Here is a 24,320-nt window from a genome sequence, read left to right as displayed (position 1 = left end):
CTCTGTAGAGAGGTGTGTTCTCAGGCATGTTGCTCTCTACACATACAACACACGAAAAAGCTGCTGCTGCCACCTCATCTGACTTCATTTACCAACAGTTCATGAATGAAGTCCTAGAACCTAGCACATTTTCTACATATTAATTACCATCAAGTTTCAGACAGCCACTCTCAGAAAAATCTGCTCGCAATCCATTTGACCAGAAATAGATAAAACCTAAACATCATTTCCAACCTTTATAAATATCACTGCACATGCACAAATAGCAAAATTTTTATATATCATATCCCAGTCCACCTGGGAAAAAAAGATGTCAATGTTTTTTAATCAATTCAGGGTTTCTGGCTTTGTTTTCACAAGAGACCATGCAGTATAAGAGGTATTATAAAAGTTGGTGAAATATAAGCTACAATAGCCATGCAGAGTTATGCTTAATGGGTTCTAAAGCCTTTTCCTCTGCACTAATTTTCCCCTGATTTTAGCTTTATTCCCCTCTGGAATGAATAGCAATGCATGCTGGAATATGGATTTACAGATTCAAATGCTATTTATGAGATTCTTGGCCAACAAAAGAGAAAAGAAGTTACACGAGTGCTGCAGAGGGAAGCTGCTGCAAGCCGTGCCTGCCTGCACACAGGGCTGTCAGGGGCTGCTTTGTGAAGTGCTTCTGCTTAATGTGGCCAGGGCTGACCACATCAGGCTGTTGATTTTCCTCAGCCCCATCGCTGACCTGGCCAGCTAGCTCACACCTCATCTTCTCTTCCCCTGTCTTGACTTGTCATTAGGAAGAAATAAGGTTGCAATTTTATTCCAGCTTGCTCTCTCTGATAGATTTTGGTAGCTTGCATTGAGTATATGTACCAGAGTTCATTTACAGCATTATTGAGAGAAAAGTCCAAAACTAAATCAACAACTTGCACAATTGTCTTTAATAATAAAGAATAAGAAAAATAGTATTAAAATGATAGGCATTGCTTCATTTAAGAAAGTATAGCCTTTAGACAGTTCATTAAATTTAGTGTCGTTTAACAAAAAAAGAAGAAAAGAAAATGTTTGATGTAGTTGCTGTATTCCTGTGTGTGATCTTAGAAGATGGTTTTGGTTGACAATTTTGTATTATGTTGGCTATGAGAAGAACAAACAGTTGTCATTCAAAACTAGCCTGCAGAGAAACAGGGGAATTTAGAATGAAACTTGCAATCATCTTTTTCTGCATTTTATGGTGAGATGTCTTCTGTCAATAGTTCCTGGGCATTTGGAAAGTGATGAAGTTGCATCATGGCAAAGGAACAAAGATGTATTGAAACATTTTTTGTTTCAGGATCCAATTAATCCATTTTCAGATCATTCCTCTTGACTAGAAAATTTGAAATTTCACTAGTATAAATCAGATACTTCACTCACAATGTTCTCAGTACTTTTTATCTGTCCGGACTTTCTTTTTCCCAGTAGACATAGGTTCAGCTTTTGTAGGTGAATACTCTCACCAAGGTTTTGCAAGTAGATGTAAGAAGTTAGTGCTCTTTGAATGATGATTTATTATTCAATTTATCTGAGACTCTACCTTCTTAGAAGAACATGTTGAAAGCATAGAAAAGTGTAGTGCAGGTAGCCAGAGAATAGTTGCACAGGCAGGACTCAAACATGGAATGTTCTTTCATCCTGTATGTCACCAGTGGGAAGTACTGGCCCACATCTGTGCCATGGAAGCCCATTTCAACGACTGAGGAGGTTAGAGGCCATCAGGGAGGGAGAACAATGCTGAATACATCAAGGTGTAAGAAAGGGAAGAGAAAGCCAAAAAAAAAAAAAAAAAAAAAAAAAAAGGAAGGTGAGGAGATCTCGCTCTTTTTGATGTGGTAATTATATAGGGGTGCTTTCAAGTGAAAGCACTTTTGAGCTGGAATTCTGTGTTACATTTTTGAAGGTCTTTAGATGCAACACTTTCTCCTCTTTTGTCACTCCTTCACTAAAATGCTGTGTCAAAATGCCGGAGAACCGTATCTTTTCTTAAGCTCTGTTTTCTGTAAAAAGCATATTATTTTGTATTTGTCCATTTAGCAGGAGCAATGACGATACGGCAAAAAGACCCCATCAGCTTCAGTACAAGAAAGAATATGGCATTAGACCTGGCCTTAGACCTGGCCTTCTTCCCACCTTAAAACTGTAAACAATTTGAAATTCATACTGTGAAAGAAAAAATAAATGTACTATCAATTGGGAAAGCTGCCTATTTTTAGAGGGAGGGAAAAGAATGAATGGTTAACACAGCCAGTTTTAAGGAAGATGAATTTCCTTAATGGAAGCAAATAGCAACTATAAATAACTATTCATTCCATTTGAACAGTCCAGTAGTGGTGATTTCTCTTTGCCAGTGAGCTGGGCTCTGTAGTCATTTGCATCGCATGTTAAGTAAAATGGCAGCAAATGGGAGACATTTTCCTCCTCCAAGGTAGTTCTTGTAGATGAGCTCTTTAACATGAAATGGGTAATTCTCTTTTTACTCACTTCCTGTACCTAGTTTGTCTTTCTGGAAGATCAGTATTTTTCCCATTACTTATAATGTAACAGATTCTAAAGAAATAATTGTAAAGTTTGAATTGAATAATTTATTAATGACTTTTAAAGGCTAGTTATTAAGATAATGCTTTAGAAGCAAAATATAAGGTCTTTTTTCGTTTTCCTTCTGTCCTTTAGTGCTTTTTGCTGAGACAGAAAACCAAGTCAGCCACTACTTTTTATAGTTTACAAACATTTTAAAACTAAATGGTTTGAAGCGACTTCGGAGTCTCTGCTTGGACTGAATTTGGGGTTGAGGGGTAAGGACAAGAAACCATTGTTAAAGTTCTTTATTGAAGAGACATGCTGTGATTTTGATATGTACTTGCTTCACAAGTGGAAGACCTTTGTCTGTTTACAGAATGCTTCTATCAAAAACTAATAATACTGTCACTTTCTATTTCTGTTCCCGAGAATCATTAATGTCATCCCCCTTGTCTACTTGTTGCCTTGGCCCATCACAAACCACCTGTGAGATGGCATCAGGAGCCCTCTTTAAGTGGAACATTTTGTAACAGTTTCATATTAAGAGGTATTCTGTGATTTCCTCTCCAGTGCATGCAGTTGTCTATGGCATTAGAGTATATGCTAGTATGCCATTATCATTTTCTGCTTAAGAAAGGTGACAAGTAATAGTCTTTCTTTCCTCGCATCTGTTATTCGTCACTTTATTTGTAGTCCTCCATATTTCTTAACAATCACTGACATTTGTTTTGCTGCATAACTGAATTTCAGTTAACTAACCAATAAATTAACTGAGATGTTGCATGCTCAGCATTTACTTGTTATGCAAAAAGGCCATTTGGTAGGAAAGATGAGGGAATTGGTATTTAAACTGTACAGAACCAACAGCCTGAAGACAGCAAGTTTGAGGAACCTTGCAGGAAAGGCATGGATGTAGGACACTGGAAATAGGGATTCAGTTTCTTGTGTCTCTGGCCTGGTGGGATTTCTTCTGCCTAAGTATCTTGTCTGTGAAATCAAGGTAATTGTCTTATTGTCTTTGAAAGCTGAGAACTGTTTTTAAAGTGTTGAAGAATAAGACACTCTAAAAAGTAAATTAAATTAAACATTCAATGGAAGTTTTAGAATAGATGAAAGAGTGACGGGAAAAGATTAAATATTAAATTATTTAATCCTGATTTCACAGTACGTTTACATTTGTGTAATTTCATGATGTTTCCTATCATTATCGTTTCTTGCACCAGTCTAGCTGAGAGCAGAACCCAGGAAGTCTATTTTTTTTGCTCACAGGTTCTTACAGTGTTCTTCAGTGCAAGGGTCTTTGTCTCTCAAAAGCTGATGGACTCTGGAAAAACACTGATGTTCTGAAAGCAGTGGCTCAGATTTTGAAACATAGGTGGTATTTTCCTAGTCTGCAGCAAATACATGCGCTGCACAAGAGTTCACTGAGAAAATCAATCATGAAAGGAAAAAAATGGGATTTCATTCTGAACTTAAATAAAGAAGAGGTCATTCTTTATAAAAGTTGATCAGAAAAAGAAGTAATCAGACATAGGGGCAGGACAGAACAAGACAGCACTTCTGAATAGGTACAAGGTTTCTGAACAGGTACAACAGATTGAAAAATTAAAACTGAGAGCAAAACTCAAGCCATGAAAGAGCAGAGGAAGGAAGAAATACCTCCAGAAAGCCTTAGAACAGTCAGAAGACTCTTAGACACTCAGAATATTCTCATTTGAAAAAAAAAAACAAAACAAAAACAAAACAAAAAAACCAAAACAAACAAAAAAAAATTTTTGATTTCATCTTTTTCTCAAAAGGAAATGTTTTAATAGATGTCTTCTTTACACATGTTGATTTTTTTCAAGAAATTATGTTTTTCTTGTTGAAAAAGTTTCCAGGCCATTCTAAACACAAGCAGAGGAGGCATCTGCTGTCATTTTCATTTGTTTAAACAAAAAGTAAATGTTGAAGAATTGTAAGACACAAACTCATTCAGTCGGAGTGGCTGTGCAAGGATGAGGAGCATACTTGGAGCATCCCAAAATGAGTAAGTAAAACACTGGAAAGCTCTGAGTTTGCAACGATAGTAAAATCTGGTGCCTGGACTGGGTACAGATATGATCTCTTGCTTTTTATTTTCATTCCATCAAATGCAGCAGTACGCAACTTTATGAAATGAAGTAGATAAAAAGCATGGTTCTATAATCTGGGAAGCCTGTGTCACAGTTAGGAAACATGCAGTGGTGTAAAATTGCTAAGGCTGTCTTAGGAGTAAAGGACCTTACAGAAATGTAGAGATCCTAATTGTTTATAATTTTGAAAACAGAAGGGGATAGAGCTTGTCTCCTCCTATTCTAGATATCAAGTCTAAACTAGACACGAGCCCATTAATGGGTAGTGGAGAGAGAGAAAACTTATGAAGTGTCACTTACGCTCTCCTAAAATATGTGGCTAAGGCAAGAACTGCCAGAGAATGCATCACTCGCTGCAGGCACCTGGGGGGAAGAATAGCATTTCGGAGGGAGAGCAGGCAGTGGGAAACAGTCTGCTTCCAAAGTGCCTGCTGTCTGCAGCACTGTGTGCATATATGTTTCACATCCTGGCAGTAGTTGAATGGAAGCCCATGAAATTGCTTCAACAGGTAAAGTAAGTGGAACAATCTGGTCCTGACAGATAAGACCATCTTCAAGAAAAAACCTCTTCTTTGGATAATGCATGGGTCTTTCCTGTCAGGTCCATGTTCTTTGGTAAATGATATCCTCCTTTTGTGGAACAGTGCATGTGAGCATCCAGCAGATCTCCACTCCATTTTAAACTCCATAATGTACTTCTCAAACACAGTTAATAAGTATATGCATCTACCTCTGTCTAGAAAATACAGTTCATCGTTGAATGTATTTTGTACATTATAAGCCCAGGACTTACTCCAGTATTTGAACTGTGCTGAGGAAGAAGATATAAAATCCAATCTTCCTGAACCCTGTTAGTGAATGTTAGACAGCTGTCTTCTGTCAGGGGATTTTAGAGGACTCTGCAAGATGTCACAGTCACTTTTCGATATATCTTGTTCTGCTCATAAATAGGTATTATTAAGCTATACCAATTGTGTGAGTAGCCTAATGAAGCAAGTCACCATGTCCAAAGCAGAAAGAGAACCCATGCTCCTTCCATGAGACGATGTTCCTGCAGGATGTTGGGAAGTCATGTAGACATGCTGTAATTAATTTATGCATTCTTCTATAGCATTAAACAGCTGTTATTATGGAAGGACATGGATTTCTGCCCAGGTAGCACTCGTGGTAGATGAGCCCACAGATTGCAGCAATAAACTCACGTGATACGCGACCTTATGTTTCAATATCTGTGGTTTTGCACTTGTGAAATTGAAGCCTTTTCGAGCCAGTGAGTTGACAACTCTCCCATTGCACCAGTGGCAAGAAATTTCCTCAGAAAAAACCCTCCTTCCAGTCTCTCCAAAAGAAATTTGAACAAGTGGGGAAGGAACTGGAGAACTGTCTGAAAGAAATTCTTCAAAATGGCTATTTACAATGTTGTTAAATATTCTTAAACCTATAGGGCCAAAGTTTCACAGTGACCAGAAAAAATTATCTTAGACTACTGTCAATACTCAAGTGAATCCAGTAGTTACCTTTCATAAACTAGACAAAACTTGGCCTCCCCAGATTTTTCTGTAGAAAAAGCAATGCCTTTGAAGAATGTTTGGATGAATATCATGGCCATCTGAAAATGATTATTTGTTTTTGGATCTTACAGGGGATTGTGTCATTGCACTTGAGCAGACGGCTCTACCAATTTGGAATCCTCCTGAATTCTGGGGGATGTTATTTGATTTCAAATGGAGACAGTCCGTGATTTTATTAACCCACAGAACATGGTCACACTTTTCTGGAATAAAAAAAAGAAAAAAAACACAACAGCATTAAGTGAACTGTGACATTCTAAATGTGCTTATTTACTATTGAGAAGAACTGGTGCAAGTCTATCAGATGAGTGTTCAAGTATCATACAGATTGTTAAGCACAGTGTGGGTGACTGATAGAGTTTACCATAAGACGTTTAGGCTGACTTTAGGTTCTTTATTTCATGGTATGATAAAAAGTCTGGAAATGCAACCCCCGGAGCTCTTGGTGTCTGTATTCTTTGTGCAAACAACTAAAATCAGATGCGTGATAGCTGCTCCTCAGCTGTAAGAATTTCCCACTCCTTCTACTTCAAGCATGTACTTCAGAGTGATGGTGTCATGACGTTTAACACAGCAGGTTTGGAGAATGAACTCTGCTGGGGCATAATGGGCTGAAGTGAAACAGCATGAGCTCAGCCTCATGAAAGGTCTTTTGCTCATGCAGAAGGCACTGTACTTAGCTGAGACAGTAGAGACTGCCTGACAGGTTGCAATTACTTCTGCCAAATGCACCAGGCTGCATTCTGAACCTTTGCTTAATGGGGGCAGATCTGTTCTGAGTTATAAAAAAAAAAAAAAAAAAAAAAACTGCCTCAGGTCATAAATATGATCGCGTCTGTGCTTCTAATCAGGTTTCACCTTCAGCAGCAGGTTTTGCTTATTCATCCTAGATAAACCTCAAAATGAGCTGAATTTCCTTCATAAAAAAACATGGGAAGGGCATAAATCTCAGCTTTAGTTTCCACAAACTCCAAGACAGAATTACCACTCTGTCTGATCATTTTTGCCAGGTACACCCAACTAAGATAAGAGCTTCCTTCAACATATCTGTGGCAAAAGGACAAGTTATGAAATAAGATTCCACTTTGCAGTCTCTGTATCATGCTTTTTTTTGTGCTGTAGCAAATTGTTTTTGCAGCACACACTGTAATATGCATCTAGAATAATATTTAGTTAGGCCAACAGTTGCTGCTTACATTGTTCTGTAACAACCGGTGATTAAGAACCTCTCTGTATGGTTCAATCTCCATTAATTAATTTCCTCTGCAGAATATATACACCTGCCTATTCTTCCTCGGAAATCCCAATATGATGTAAAGCTATTTTGCAGCTAAACAAAGGATGTAAAGGATGACTTTTAACTTTGACAGCAGTATTTGTGATTTACCATCTGTTATAGCTGATCACTCCTAATAGCAGTATGCTGGATAAGAAGCCGAAATAAGGAAACAGCGGGAGACAGAGGAAGGTTGGAGGGGAGTGGGAATGATCTAGCAACCCGTGTGCTGACAAGCAGGAGGTCCTGTGCATGGTTACACTTTGGGCCTCACTCTGACATCTGAAAACATGGCAAAGAGTTGATCCCGCAAGTCGCTGCACTGAAAAGATGTTTGCAGGACAAGGAATTAACCGTTGTTCAGCCCTTTATTAGGCCCTGTGACTGCTTTTTCACTTGCACAGCCTGTCCTGAGTGGAGGCAAGTGGCAGGCTGTCAGGATTGCAGGGTCAGCCCGTATCCACTGGGCAGCTCACTGTGCTGCCACCAGCATTGTGCTGGGCTCTGCCTCCGTGGCATGCCATGGAGCAACTGTATGAACTCAGGGAGGAAAAAGGGTAAAGAATAATGTGAACTCTTTGCAAGATTGTTTGTATTTTCTACCATGTTTTATGTCTTTAATAAACACAATCTCAGTTGTTTGTTCTCTCCACTGGTTGACAAAATGGCAAATCTTACCTGATATAATGGTGGAAAATATAAATAGCTTTCTAGCAACAAGGCTTCATTAATATGTATTGGAAACCTAAAACGGTAGTCAGCTATAAGGGGGAAAATGTACAGAATTACTATGGATTATAATAATTTCAGCAAAGCTTCTAATTTATATATTAAGCTTGCTTAATGGACTTACAGTGCATTGCTCTTTGATCTGAAGAAAAAGGTGCTGAATAATTTATCAAATAAAAAAGGAAACAATCCCATAGCCCAGCCCACACATCACATTCTGCCCTATAATTTACATTTTTTAAGAGATGCCATTTCGAGGCAGGAGAACTGGTTCCTAAAGAATCCTTCTAATATTACAAATGTATTTTCATGAGGTACACTCTGGGGAAAAAATACTAATGAGGGAATGCAATTCTGCAGACAAATATTTTAGGTCTATGCCTTCCTCACTAAAGACAGTCATTTCAACTAAATGCCAAAAGGCATTTAACTGTAACATTTGTCAGCGGAATAGGATTGGCTTCAGGTTTCCCTTCTGATTTACAATTGAGTGTTTATTGGGTCTGCTGTACTGTAGTGAGTTTTGTTAACCTCTAAAAAGCCAACATCCAGCCTGTGTATTAATCACAAGGATGATAATCTGTCACAGTAAATTGGGTTGCTCTGGGGTTTTTGTGCTGTGCCAGGAGAGGAAAGGAGAAGGCCAGGGCCTGCTCTGAGGGGCAGGACAGGTTGTGGGGGCGGCTGCAGGCCGTGGGGTGGATAACCCCTGTCAGCTCCTGGCTCCAGGATGGCTCCCTATGAGCTTTGCTGTTTATTTCTGTGCCTCTGTTTTTCAGCTGAGAAAGGGGGGGACCTGTGTCACGTTGGGTGAGCTGCAGGAGTCACAGGCCCAATGAGGATTTAGTTCATCGTGGCAGTGTTTAATGAGTAATTGTTGGGAACGCTGGGTCTGGAGTTCCTCACATGGGTTCGTGCCTACCTATTGTGGTCATTCCTCAGTAATCCCAGCTGCTGGTCACATACACGTGGATCAGCCTTGCTGGTAATCACAGCTTTGTTGTGACTTGACAGGTCTCCCATTCACATTTCCCCCATTTGTCCAAAGCAATGAGTTGTCAAACATTTACTATGGCAGTGTGCAGGGTTTATTCATATTTAAATAAAGCCATTATCCTGGCCTTGAGTTTCAGTAGTTTTCTGCTCTTCCTCTTGAGTATTTCTCTCAGTAGTGCCGTCTAATCAGCTTTAGGTTTTAATTAAACAGCTGTCATTTGCTTCCTAGTTCTGTTGCAACCTGATGATGTATTAAATTTTAATTTAGCCTAGGCTGGATAATAAGTAGATTCCTTCAGACAACAAAGCAATGCTATTAGCAGGTTACAGTTGTTATTAAGAAGAGCTCTGCTGAAGTGCTAATGCATTTAGGTACAGAGAAGGAACTGGAGATAAACACGCACACAATTATTATTCAGGGATAGTGCTTGCAATATGATTGTTTAGCTTCCACCCGAGGTGCTTGAATTCTAGGTTTTGGTCAAGATCTAGCATCATTGTTGGAAGAAATCAGAAAGGATTTCCAGTTTTTCAACTGGGACCTTTCTGTGTCAGCAGTTAGAGGTTTGTGCTGGTGGTCCCCAAGTGTTTTTCCAGATGTTTCAGTGATGCTGAGCCATGCATGTAAATATAAAAGCCTGTGCATATAAATCAGCCTTATTACCCCTCTCAAGATTTCAAACTGTGCTAGTGGTAAACAGCACAGGTATTTCAAATGCAGTAACATTTTTCCTGTAGTAAACCTTAATCATGGAAATACAAAACAAACCTAACAGAATCTCTTGAAGATCCAAAAAATAAATAATAATAAAAAGAAGCCTGCTTATAAATCTAATGGACAGTCAATTAGTTCAGTTCTGCCTTCATATTTCTTCCTCAGAGGAAATATATTTTTTCAGTCTATAAATAACCAGCTCTTAAAAAGGTCTTTACACTGCCTATTATACTTGCGTAACACCTGATCCAAGCATCAGGCCTCTGAAATATTGATTTATGCAGTAGAATTGCTTACCAGTGAAGTGTAGTTTCAGTGATACAGCAGTGGCTAATAGGCAGTGTGGGCATCTGTACGTACGGGGGAGGTGGGAAGAGTCAGGACAGTACTTGTGTCTGAAGCCGGGTGAGCACATTGCAGAGCACCCACAGGCAGAGGGTGGCAAGGTGTCACTTCTAAGACCCTTTCTCTCACACTAAGCTTCACAGAGAGTTTACAGAAGAATGCAAATCTCTTTATAAACTTTGCATTATCCTTCAGAGCATCAAAGTATGTTCTCAGCTTGGTAGCTAAGCAGCACTTAGAGTTAAAGGAGGCTCGAGGTTTTGTTTATCCATTGTCACACAGGAGGGTCAACATGATGGTGGTACAACAAATAACACAAAAAGCAAAGGAGAAATTAGTTCAGGCCTGCTAAGAACCTGATTCCAAGTCCACTGAAGTCAAAAGAAGTCTTTCATATATGACTCAGTAAGGTTTTGGATCAGACCATAATTGCATCCAAGTGCCACCTGCCCCTGACACATAGGAGTTTTGTAGCTGTGCTAAGAGAAAGTGGTTCAGAAGTAGAATTAGTCACGTGTTCATTCTTTGTGACCTTGGCAAAAATACTATCCCCCCGAAAAGCGTCTGTTGTTGAAGAATGGCTTAGAAATAGCCTGCTGACAAACTGGATGCATTCTGACACAGAAGCACCATGTCTGCATCACGTATGTGGCATGTTTATATCAAATTGATGGCCTAGGGGTATTTGGAATATTTGTCATTGGTTTGGCAAAATCCAGCTACCTCTTCTTGACATGTGGATGAAACACCTTCAGTTTGTCTTACACCTGTCTTACACAACCTCTTTCCACCTGAGGTGTAGCTGATTGTTTTTACATGGTAGTGGAGTTTCTTAGTTTTGTTCAAATGTTAGCCTTTGTAAAGGTTTTACAGTTGTTCATTTTTCACTTACTTCTCTGTTTCCCAGCATCCTTCTGTCAGGGATGGCAGCTGGTTATAAATTATCCCATCCAGCAAAGACAAAAACCGGTCACTGGGGTAAAACATCTGGTTTGTGCCTTGCAAAGAACAGGACCAAGATGTATTAATTTCATGCGGCATTATTCAGAAAAGCATCTCTGTTCAGGACAACACTAAAATCTACTTAAATCACGCTGAAATCTGTGTCAAGTTGAGCCACATACCTTTAGTGCTGTTCTGAACAGAAATGGACTCAAGTCCATGTTTAAGTGCTTTTCTGGAACATGACTGCCCATAAAGCTCTAGTAAACTCTATCAGTTAGCTGGCACTAGTGTTATTAGCACTTCAACTCATTTAATTCAAGGTGTTTTTGTAGAAGTTTCCGAATATTGATTAATAATACATCTTAGTTGCAAGTGTTTATTGGTCTTCTCCAGCTGTCCTCAGCTTGTGGTCAATGCCCATTATTTTCTATCAATCTAGCTAGCAGACAGAAGCAAATGATAGTGAATATATCTCCCTATGCAAGCTGCCATCAAATTTTTCACTAAAATCCATTTCTTATTCCACCAATTCTAATAATGGAATTTAAAGTTAGATTAGTTGGAAGCAACTTTTTTTTTTCTTTTCTTTTTTTTTTCCCCTAGCTGGCAAGCAATTAGTTTCACAGAAGTTGAAAAATGAAAAGCAGAGGGATTTAAAGCAGTATTTCCTCTCACAAGTTTTTCTAGAAGGCTGAGCTGAATCTTTTCTGAAGCACAGATCATTCCTTGTTCTGCGTGTGTATGAAATGTTGGACCTGCAGTAAGGACTGCTTAAGCGGAGCCAAATTCCTCTGTAGGCCTTTGGAGGCTGTTCCCCTCCAGTCTGCAGATCTAGTTTGCTTATGCAAGGCAAGGACCGCTGTAGCAGCTCACTTGGATTAATTAATCAAGCAGCAGCCATACTGAGATGCAGAGGAAGGGTGTGTTAATGGAGTCATTAGAGTGCCAGCACTGTGAATTCATCAGGATTAGAGATAAATGTGGTAAAACATCACTAGGTGGGATTTTGGTGGGGAAAGATTAAAAAAAAATGTATATGGCATTGCTTAGTTTGTAATACCCTATCTCATGCACAGTGTTTCTCATTGTGCATTTATGTCCAGAAAAGGGACAACTGGCTCAGCTGAGAACTCTTTCAGCTGAAACAAAAAGGAAAAAATGCTGTTATTGTAATGCCTGGGAATCACCTCCCAAACCACTGCCATGGTTTGGGACATAAGGGTGCGATGAGGTGCTGCCACTCTGTGGAGATAGTGCTTGAAAAGCACTGTGGTTCTGCCACTCTGCAGGCATGTCTTCACACCTAATTGCGTGACAGATTTCATTTCCACAGCAACCAGACCCATAAATTGGCTCCAATAGAGTAAATCTGTATGTCTGTCAAAACCAGAACTTGGTGGTCCAGACACAACTTCTGGCTTAAGAAATTGTTACACCACTGATTGCAGGGAGCACACAGGGTATGTCCAAGGAAATGTTGCTCCCCATATCTGTCCCTCTCTGAGGAAGGCTTTTGGTTTTGTGGTCTGACCCCTGCAGCTTTCTTATAGTTTTTGCTTTTGTAACACTCATCCTTTAATTGTGTGTGCATACAGGACACGGAAGTCCTTAACACAGCCATCCTGACGGGCAAAACAGTGTCCGTTCCAGTCAAGGTCGTTGCTGTGCAGGAGGATGGGTCGGTGGTTGATGTTTCGGAGTCCACTGAGTGCAAATCAGCTGATGAAGATGTCATAAAGGTAAGGCACCTACAAGAGGTGGGCATGAGGAAAATGTGAGTTTTCTCCCTTGTCTTCACCACCAGCACCACCATACTGGGTCCTAGCCTACATTCTGGATTTAACGTGGAATGGTCTTTTTATACAATCATAGCTATTTCTGCAGTGCTAGGTATTTATCTAGTGCTAGGTATAGTAGCAAGGCTGTATATGCTTCTGACTGCGTCACCTACTTTCCACTCAGTAGTCTCTTACAAGTACTGAACTTTACCAAAATCCGGAGGAGCATGACAGAGAATAGAAAATAACAAAGATATTGGAAAAATCTTTAAAACAAAAGCTGTGAACTGTTAATTTTTTATTTATTTTTTTAAATATAATGTGTTCAGCTGGTTCTCATTCCACAGCATTGAGGTGAAAACAGCTTTAATTTAACTTTATCAAGACATTGACTGTATGACTTCTGACACATTGCATGGCTTTCAGCTTTTAGCTCATTATTATTTTTAGGCATAAAAGAGGTACTTTTGAACATGTTTAGTAGATTTATTTGATTTATTATCTGGCTTGAGGCTGTTTTTTGTTGTTTTAAATGAACAATGGAAGTGAGTACAATGGCTTCTATATAGGGTTGTTTTCTTGTATTCTCTATTAATTTATTTCAGAAAGATGATTTGTCTCAATTCTAGGAAAATACAGAATATTATATAAAAATGCTGTAAAAATAGGATAGTATACTCATCCTTTTTTTTGCATATAGTAATCCCATAACCTGTAGATCTTATTATAAACTCTCTCTGGAGCTCTGAAAAAAGAAGTTCCTCATATGTCTGCTAATTCTATCATGTCTGGTTGTATCCCAGGCCTGACCCAGTCCCTTTTACACTTTTAAAAAGTCTATTCAGATTGCATTTCAAACCCACATCCTATACCTGTGTATTTTCAACCTATCAATGTAACCTCTTTCTAGATAAGACTGCAGAGGTCCTAACAGATAGCTTGTACTTTGTCAGATAATTTTTTGTGTTCTGTGTCTGGCTAAAGAAATGCACAAAGCAAAGCTGTCATTTATTTTGAAGACCATATGCTGGAATGAAAAATTCACTTTCTTACTTTTGACAACTCTGAATGAGCTTATTATGGATATTATATACTCTAAAACAAACATCTCATTGCATTTTATTTCCAACAACAAAGAAATTCCTTTGCAGTTAAAGTGCTTACAGAACAACTGTACATTTCATAGAGATACCCTGTTTCTGAGACTCTCAGTTGAGAGATGACATCCACTTGATCCTAAGTAGCTATAGGAAAGACATGATAGGTTTGGGAAAAAGTCTTGGTCAGACAACTTCTGCTTGTTTCCAAGTTTTTTCATGAACGTTTTTATCTCTGTTTATCATGAAGGCAAATTATTCATAAATAAGATTCAAGTTATTGAGAAAAGGCATGTGTGCAATTGAATCCTCAGGGACAGAGTTATGCTTAGCACTTCTCAGACCTCAAAACATTTTGCAAAGTAAATCAGTGTAATAATCCCTTTTCATGAAAGTGACTGTTCCAATGTTTGCCCTTGTCCAGTGATGGAAGAGGTTTCTTGAATCTCTAGCCTGAGCTCCAGCTTCTCTACTTATGTTATATATTAGATGGGGAAAGAAAAATCACATTTTGTTTTTCTGGTAAGCAAATTTCCTTGAAAGCCCTTACCAGAAAGGACATGAAAAAGGACATGAATGAATATCTTTGTTTATGACTAATGTAATTGTCATAAAAGCAGTTCCTTTTGATAAATCTTGCCTTTTTTTTTTTTTTTTTTTTTTTTGCTATTTACTGTACAGCTCTTTGTATCTGATTAGTGGCTATTCTTTATCAGTTTACAATGAAGTGCTCGTATTATAAACTCAAGCACCAAGTTATATATCATCAATATATTATTGCTCAGACTGTCTTTTCTTCGTACCTCAAACTTTTTTGAAGTACGAAGAAAACCAGATACTGATCTAAAAGATAGTGTATGTGGACTTTTGTTTCTATTAATTGAATTTCTGGTATTTCTAGGACTTGCTGTAGTTAGAGAATGCTAGACTGAACCAGATACAAAAAGGTCAGGAAAAGGACTCCCCTTCCTCTTCCACTAATAAAATTAGTATCTGCACATGTTAGGGAGATGTTGCATTTCAAAACACTGCTTGTTTAAAGTCCATTTAGTTCAATCAGCAGTTGTCCATATGGATGTCCTGTCAAAGCTGGGTATGAAGTTGTTATGGTTCCTGAATTTAAGAGGTCCACTGAAGCTTGCAGCTAAATAAAACTTGACATGACCTCTCTGAGCAGAGACAAGATTACGAGTTGCATTTGTGGATTTATGCACTTCAAGAAAGCAAAGCTCTTGCCCTCTGACCATCTTTATTTCTTGATTTTTTCAAAATGGGTTGTATTTCCAGGTGGCAGTAGACCTGTTCCAAAGCACCTTCAAGTTGATAAGGGTCCTCCCACTTTCAATGATTTGGGGAGAGCATACCAAAACACTGGGCAAAATTCTGCACAGGTTTAACAAGATTTGCACTGTATTTTCCCCCACCCCTCTCACCTGGTATCCAAGGCTATTGGTTTAACGTATGAAAACAAGAGGTCTGAGTGATACAAAGGGTCTCAAAATGGGAGTAATGTTATTTTTGTGAAAAATACAACGCTGTTATAATGGATTTTAGTCACAAATTACTGAGAGGTACTCTCAGACTGAATGCTATTCAGGCATAATTTTTAACTGGAAATACATGTATTGGTTGCAAGATTGAATCTATAACAATTAATTAGCCGAGTTAAAATTTAGTACAAGGTTTGTGTGCCTGTATTTTTTCATAAAAATACATATTTCCTTTACAAGCCCCTTTGGTAAACTCAATATTGACTTTGCTTCCAGATTTGCGTTGCCTTTTCTATATATATACTGCTAAACCCTCTAATAAGGGTTGTCAGACATTTTGGATGTAATTGCCTTATCTTGAGCTTCTTTTCACTGTTAATTCTGCCTATATTGTTTCTTTTGTAATTGGAGAGATATTCATATTCTTTTGGGCAGAATAGACTGTTGCATTCCTAATCTTTTATTTCTGTTTAATAGCTAATGATTTAATAGACAATTAATGAAACAGTTCTTTGATCACTGCTCTAACACCATTATTTTCAATTAAGACACAACGAACTGAATCTAGCTTAAATAGAAACAGACTTTGGCCCAGGCTATTATGTATTTATACAAAATGTGCTTATCTGGGCAGCTACCTAGATATCAAATTGATAAAAATACTACTCAGAGATGGTCAAACAGATAGATGATAAGTGATTTATTAGTAGACAAAAGATGTGAATCCCTGCTGTCCAAAGACATATATCTCCTCCGCATAACACTTTAATAGCTTCCCAGAAAGAGACTATTTCAGTCCTTATTTTTCAAAGCCTACATAATTAGTGGTAAATATAGTGAAATACACCCATTACGTCTTGACCTTGCATTTTCCAACCTTAGTGTGACTAGATCCTCAGCGGAGTTGCCCAGATCAACTTGTTCATTGGACTTCCATCCCTGGTCCCTGGTCCCTACAGTTGCTGCTCCCTACAGTTTGACACAGGTCATAATAGTACCAACCATTTTACTTTGAAATGGCTTTAAAAATGTAAAAAAACATTAAAAAAAATTAGATGGAAATATTGCTCTGAGTCAGTGAAACTGATGTTTATTCCGTCATTGAAAAGGGATATTTAATGTTTTTGGCATTTGAAAGCAAAGATTGCCTTTATGATTAAGGCATGGAAATGCTTCTCAGCATTAATTTCCATATCTTTTGCTGATTTCCTGTGTGACTGTGGGAAGTCAGTCATTCCTTTTGGAATCTTGCTTCCTTATCTGCAAACAAGGCTGAGAAAAAATCTTTTGCCAGCCTCAGCTTGCCTTATGTAATTTTTCAAGCTACTGTTGACAAAATCCTTATCTCCACAAGTCCCATTAACTTCAGTGGTCTTCTGCCATGGACCCACTTGAAGGACTTCTCCTAAGGAGTCCTGCTTTTCCAGCAAACCTGAGCTAAATAGGGAGGTGAAGCTGAAAAAAAAAAGAAGTGATGGTAACTTGATAAATTTATGCACAAGTTACTTGGCTACTCTGGTGATGGGTAAAACACTGAGATAAAGGAGCTCTAGCATGGTAGGATGTGCCTTTTCTATATGTGTGCTGAACCATGGGGCCTCAGCCTTCACAGGTGGGGAAGAAAAGGATTAAAGCAGTTGTATCATGGCAGAGGCGTTCTTTGCCCATCTGTCTTATAAGCACGACTGACGTTTTGCTGGCCTGTTAAAGTGGGTTTTGCTTGTTCTCCATCATCCTTTAGGCCATAGTTAGAGGGAAGTCAAATTAGACCAATGGCAGTGGTGGAGTCATGATGGTTGTATTGCAGAGGAAAGTCTAACCTGAAGGGCTCTGGCACTGTCAATCTTTACAGGTTCTTAGATGCTCCAAGTAAGGTTCATGCATTACTTTGTCCTTGCTATGGAATTGTCTTTAAAAGCCTGAACTGTAGTAATTTCACATGAAGAAAATTTCTGAAAACATTTTAGTTACGTGGTAGTCACAAATATCACCCACAAAGCAGCAACAAGAGAGAAAATTATAATGAGGACAGCTTCTTATTCCAAATGTTTATCTCAGTAGTGTACAAATGAAAGAGAGACAGCTGCCCAATTAATTCATTCTTAGATTAGTCATATTTTCATGTTCTTTGCAAGTTACGCAGAAATTGATTGGTGGTATAAATTAATGTCTGCAGTAATTCAAATGGCTTCCATGGAGTTACACCACGGGCTAATTTAGCCTAATTTTTTTGTAACAGAAAAGGCCCTCAATTGAACAGAAGGGAGCCAGAGGGCCTCATCTTCCTCATTTCTGCCCACATGTAAAGTGCAATGGAAACAGGCTGAATGTGCCCAGGCAGAGGTATACATTAAAAACAATGGTGCTTCAGTAATATACCGTGAACTCCTCTGTGCAAGAATGCACTTTTCTTGTCAGCTTGCTAGAGGAAAGCGCTTTAGTGAATTATATTTCACCTTTTCATAATTTCCTGTCTAATTATAATGAAAGTCTAATTCAAACCATTCCTACCCCCTACTTTTCTAATACAAACCTTACCTTGAACTCTCCAAAATTGATGTTAAAACAATAGAAGACCTAATTTTCATAGCAGCAACCAGCTAGGTTTTATCTAAGATGCTGTAAAAATGGTGTAGGAAAGGCAGGAAAGGTAATAATAGCTGAACCAGATTAAATCTGCAGAAGGTTCTTCCCTCTTACAAAGGCAGACGAGTAACTGAGGACCTTATTCAACAGCTGTGGGCACATTGATCTCTAATGCCAGCACAGTAGCTGCTACAAGGGACTCCAAAACAAACAAGCAAACAAACAAAGATAGGGAGGGATACTGCAGTTCTGTAATTCAGACGATACTGAATTCTGGGAACACTTCCCTGCTGCAAACCCACAGCATGTTCTTAGGACAATTCAGAGCAAGAAGCACATGCTTGTGGCTGTTTATGCAATGGTTTATGCAGGAGATCTGAAAACAAAAGCAGTGCTTGTCATTTGCAAGTTCTGCAGCTGCTTCACCATTAAAGTATGTGATTGAGAATGAAATGTACATGAAGTAGAGCTAATTTTATTTCTCCATCCATCATATTTTTGAGTGCTTATCACTTCATTACCTTAGAGCTTGATTTTGTGGACATTTGCTCAGAAATAAGCTTACTCCAGGAGTTCAAACTCTTTCTGGGAGCAGTGAAAATACTCTCTACTCGTTTATATGATGGATTTACTTTGATGTCAGTTGGTTTATTACACAATTCATTTTGAGCTAGATCTTACTTTTTAAGTGATTTTTTTCCTCAGTGCTTCTGAGTGGTTCAAGATTGACAGCCCTGGAGGCTTAACCACTCTGTCTCACCCCAGGATAGGGGACAGGTCGGGGCTGCAACAGGCAGCTGTTCAAATAGAAAGCTTTTGAAGTGCAAATCTTTAATTTGGTGAGTCCATTTCCTTGTCCAACCAGTCCTTTTAATCTCACCTGATTAGTGCCAGTGAATCAGTATCATCAGCTCCATGAAATCAGCTGGTAACAACCTCAAGTCACTGTCAGCTTCATTTCCATCCATCTTTGAGAGCTGGGAGGTGATGGACTCTGCAGTCTATTACAAATCCTCTGAAATAATGACTCCCCCTGATGCTTGGCACAGGGAAGATGCTTACGGCAGCAAAGTGTTCCTCAGCTGAACATAAGGATTATTGAGGAGGATCCTGCCTGAGACCCAGGAGTCCTGGTTTACCTCTCTGCTGTGCTCCAGACCTCCTCTGTGAAGTTGCTGGCCTGTCTCAGTTGTGCCAGAGGGATGATGAGAATACATCTGTCTCAGTAGGATTCATCTTGTCTTTGATACCTGCAGACAGGTATACGTAAGTTAGAGCAATAATTAGAGATCACTGAGTTGCTTGAAATGCATTAAACTTGTAATTAGATCTTCTGGTTTCTAGCTTTTTGGCCAGAAAACACCCCCTTTGCCCCCATACAAAGTTCATCTTTATTAGTCATAAAAGAGAGGCAGGAGAGTATGGCAGATCTCTCTGCAATATGTTGACTGTTGAGTTAAGGATTTTGCTTTTTGTTGAAATATTAGAGGTTCTGACATTCAGGTCACCAGATTCTGCTAATTAGTTTCATAGCCAGACAAAGCATGATCAGAAAAGAGTAGCATAGCCACTTACTGCATATTAAGGATTTGTCTCAAAAAAACCACCCTTGTTACACAGCAACAGGTTGAAATCTATAGTGTTTTGTGAATGTGCTAAGCTAAAACTTCGCATTTAGAATCATATTTGCACACAAAACAGTTGCATGTATAGCAATAAGGATGCCAGTGAGGCAATCTCACAAAATCACATATTGAAGAATTAATATTCTGTACACAGTACACATTGTACACAGCTTATAGCAAAATATATGTGTGTGTTTTCCTGAAGTTATTTTTAAACACACACAGTCTTCAAAGCCAGCTTGAGAAAACAGTGTTTTGTCTGGGAGAGGATCCGTTAAGAACAGACCATACCAACATGTGCAATTACACAGATTTCGGCAGAGATGCTTATGGTGTCTTCCAAGGGACCAGCTGCTGCTTCAGAGGAAGAAAACAATTCTATGGCTTAGCGTTTGGCTGCTCGGAGAGCAGAAATGCAAAGGGCATGGATCCCAGTCCTGGGCAACGATCATTAGCCTGAACTGCGATATTGCTTAGGATAAACTCTAAATATTTTATACTCTTAGTATGCACATAGTAAACAGCTCAGTCCAGGCTCAGCAAAAGCAAATGTAGCAATAAGTAACTGTTGTTGGGAGAAAATAATGAACTTTGGGAAGCACTCCTTTGAGATGCCTAATAGGAGTTGAGGATGGAGATGATGAGACTGACACACCACCATCATTCTGAAGTGCACTTAATTTATTTGACTTAGAAGCATCTATCTGTGACAGTAACCAACTCCCTTCCTCATCTTTGGAAGAAGGCAGTTTTGTTCTTGGTATATTCTTAATTATTAATATTTTTGCATTTTGATTGTACAGAATTGGAAACCAGAATAACTATTTTGGTTTCCTTTATGGAAATAGCAACAGGACAAGAAATACATGTAGCTAGACAGCTGTGTACCTTTGTGCATAAGGATTGGGACATAGCTGTGATTTTGAGGGGAATGAGGAAAATCCAGCCATAAAGAACAGCAGCTAAATACTAGGTTAATGAGTTGGACAAGTCATTAAATAAGGATGAAAGAACAAAATGAAGTTATAATTGGTATTTCTTTTTCCATAAGGTACAGGGAATGGAAGATGCTCGCTGGGGTGTAGCTTTTGTCCTCTTCTAGTTTAGTAATATGCTGTACTTGAGCATGCCTATCACATTTGGTGGTTTAAAACTTCAAATTTGCTCATTTGGAACTAGAAAGTAAACTCATTGCCTCTCCATTTTATAGCACCTCAGTGGGGCATATTTCTGTAGTGCTTGGCTTTGGATTTAAGCAGCTTTCCACTGAATTCCGTGTGAAAATGGATCACTGGTTTGATGATAATCAAAATTTTACTCCTTTGATGACTATATCTTGAGGAAAAGCATGGAAGTGGTAGAGACTCTAGAGCAAGCAAGCATATTGACCATGGTTTCCTCTTAAAATAGTCAATGGTCAAACAGCCACCAGTGTTGGCACTGATAGCACTGTGCCCTGGCAGAGAAACAGGAACCTCAGTCACCTTAGTACTTTGTTCCAGACACTCCTGTTCTGTTTTTACTCCCATAGTAATTGTTCAAATAGTCCCATTCACTGAGAGTGGGGACTACTCGTGTGAGAAGTGTTGCAGGACATGTCCTTCACACATTGTAAAAATGCATTTTAGCAGCACGTAGCCAGCAGCTAACAAACTCTGCAGTTCTGTCAAAGGGAGTTCCAGTCTGCTTCTGCTGGAGAGCCCTGTGGTGTCCCGTGGCTGTCCTCCACTCTGCGCTGCTGAATAAATCCCCCTTAAACACTAGTGTAGATCAGAAATCTGTCATGAGCCAGAAAAAAGGATGTACTGTAATAAATGGAGGAACGGTGAGCAGAGATACATGAACTCTTGTGAGTGTCAAGAAAAGGCTGTTAAATACATGTATAACTTATTGAAGAAGAAGTGGGCATTTATTTGAGTTGAATGCATTTATTATTTGTGGAGTACTGACAATGTACTCAACACTATATAAAGGTAGTATGGACACACTGCCTACAGATCTCAAAGCTGAATAAAAGTTACACAGGGCTTGCCACAATATAGACGTTCTGGGAGGTAATCCTTTATTGAGTTACTTGTACAAATATCCAGAGCAGCTTAGCAGTGAGGAGGGGAATGCCATTACCCAGGGAACAGAGAATGGAGATTGCCCAGCAGGACTGCCAGCAAGGGAGAGTTCTCTGTTGGACCGCATTGTCAGAAATGATGAGTTCATAGCAGGAAATGCTATCTACTATTTATATGCTGTATTTATTTGCACTTTTCTGATTCCTGCTTCTGAGATTACTGTCTGGATTAAATTTGCAACCCCTCCCCATTGACTCTTAGGTTTCCTCCTGAAAAACTAAGAGAAAATCCTTGAGACACACAATTCTTCCTTAGATCTCTTACACTCAACATTATCCACTGCAGAGCAAAATTAATGTATGCCCTTCCTTATTGTTTTCCTTCCTAATTCATTTCTTTCTATAGAGGCTCAGCAAGCACCAATTATCGAAGTTAGTTTTTAATTGCCTGAGCCCAGCATGACTGCTGCCTTCCAATCTAGTTGCCATTTGATGCAATCAGCATTTCAGAATACAATGATTTTTTTCTTTCCAAAACCTGAATGCTATATGGCCAGCTGATACCACTTGGCCTCAAGGGAACATAAAATACTGATAGAGCTGCCTGAAAGAATCTTTGATTGTGAGGTCTCCCCTAGCCAAGTGCACCAAGGTGACGTAAAACAATTTCTTTCCAGAAATGGTGTAATATGGGGCACAAAGAAATGTATTATTCCAATACTAAGCACATATGCTGGGGAGGCAGGGAGGGAAGACAGGAGGAGGACAGACCTGCAGCGTGCCGAAGTATTTCTCATGGTTGAAATGTTTGCTTTGAAAGGGCCTTTCAAGAGTATATGTTGACAGGGGAGATTTTCTTTCCATTTCTTTTATTGCCACCCCACAAATCAAAGATTTCCATACACCACTACTGGAAAACTGCAGGCTTAAATAGTACCTGCCATGCAGAACCTGTAGCCTTTTAGCCTTTCTCCAACCTGTAGTGAGTTTAGTGTGAAGGATTATCAGGGTAAAATGAGAAAATCCTTCCTCGGACTAAATTACTTATTGTTGTGTTTTTACACACATTTTGTGCATTATAAATGCTGAGGCAACATTCGCAAAATCACCGAGTAATGATCAGGACCAGAGTACCGCAAGCAAGGTCAAAGTAACACATGCAAAAAAAGAACAGAGGGGAACTGGTGGCTGCAGGCAGGGCGCTGTGCCATGCTGGGAGCAGACTGCCCAGAGCTGGGTCTCCTCCTTCCAGCCTGTCCCGTGGCAGCTCCTGGTGAGCCTCCTCCCGTGGAGGCCCCGGGATGCATTTCTCCTTTTATGCACCATAACCCTGGGAGGAAACAACACTGGTACAGCTGGATCCTAAATAACTGTGTGAACTATGGTTAGAGGGCTGTAAGAGCCCGTGCTGTTCCAGTTGAGAGCTGAGGAGCTGCTGGGAGGCTTCTCCTTGTGCTGTGCATTGCATAAGGCGAATGCCCACAACCTGTGCACGTTTCCCAGCACTCTCTGCAGATGCCATGCAGCTCTAACTATTTAGGTTACAGCGTGTTTGTTTTTTACAGTGTTGGTGGTGAGTATGGTTGTCTAAAGTCTAGTAGACAGCCATTTGCTAGGACCTTCTGTTCTTAGCAAACTTGACAATGTGGCTTGTTTAACTGCCTTATGTTATTATTGATATTTTCATCTTCTGTAACTAATTTTGCTGAGGAAAAATGTATTATTGCCAACTTAGATCTCCTTAGCTCTTGTAAGAAAATGCCTCCAGCTTCATCCCATTTGAATAATGCACAGATGGTTTTGTACAGGATCATGACTTCTTTGAGAAGGTTGCTGACATTGTGTGTCTGTGGGGCCAGGCTGGGAAGGGATCCTATTTGGTGAGACTGAGGAGATTCTGAAGGAGGCTGCCATCGCCTGTCTTTCAAATAATTGTTTTTCCACCTATCATTAGAAGTTCAGAAAGAGCAAGCTCGTAGAAAAGCCTGAGGAACCTGAAAATGAATGTGATACTAAACAAAGAAGGCTAGCATGAGACTGAAAGATGAGAACCAAGGAAAAGAAATATAAGGTATCTCGAAAAGCAAAAATGTAACCAGAGCAGGTCATCCCTTCTAAGCTCTCCAGCACAGTGCAGGACATGCACTGCCGGACCCCTTGTGTTTTTACACACATTTTGTGCATTATAAATGCCAAAGCAACATTTGCAAAATAAGAACAGAGGGCCCCAGCCACCGTGCACGGGCTCTCTAGGAAGGCACAGCAGATCCCAGTATTGTCTAGGTGTCATCACTGAGTTGACTTTTTGTCCTGGTTTCAGCTAAGATAGAGTGAATTCTTTTCCTAATGGCTGGTATGATGCTGTGTTTCAGATCTGGGATGAGAATAACACTAATAACACACCAGGACCATAGTTGTTGCTGAGCAGTGCTCACACAGAACCC

At 39.4% G+C, this 24,320-nt stretch overlaps 1 protein-coding gene across 1 annotated transcript in view; it reads left to right on the top strand.

The window, feature by feature from the left end:
• TMEM132B (transmembrane protein 132B) overlaps positions 1-24,320 on the top strand; it is a gene marked incomplete at both ends in the record, with an annotated part of 259,315 nt that overhangs the window by 195,266 nt on the left and 39,729 nt on the right. The window contains one exon of the mRNA XM_082773713.1: positions 12,831-12,974. Within this exon, the coding sequence (XP_082629839.1) occupies positions 12,831-12,974 (144 nt within the window). The remainder of the gene's footprint in view (positions 1-12,830; positions 12,975-24,320) is intronic.

The sequence above is a fragment of the Aythya marila genome (genome assembly GCF_965140915.1).
Source record: "Aythya marila genome assembly, chromosome: 17".
Classification (NCBI taxonomy): domain Eukaryota; kingdom Metazoa; phylum Chordata; class Aves; order Anseriformes; family Anatidae; genus Aythya; species Aythya marila.
The sequence above is the reverse complement of the archived record's forward strand: the minus strand, read 5'-3'. Positions and strand labels throughout refer to the sequence as shown.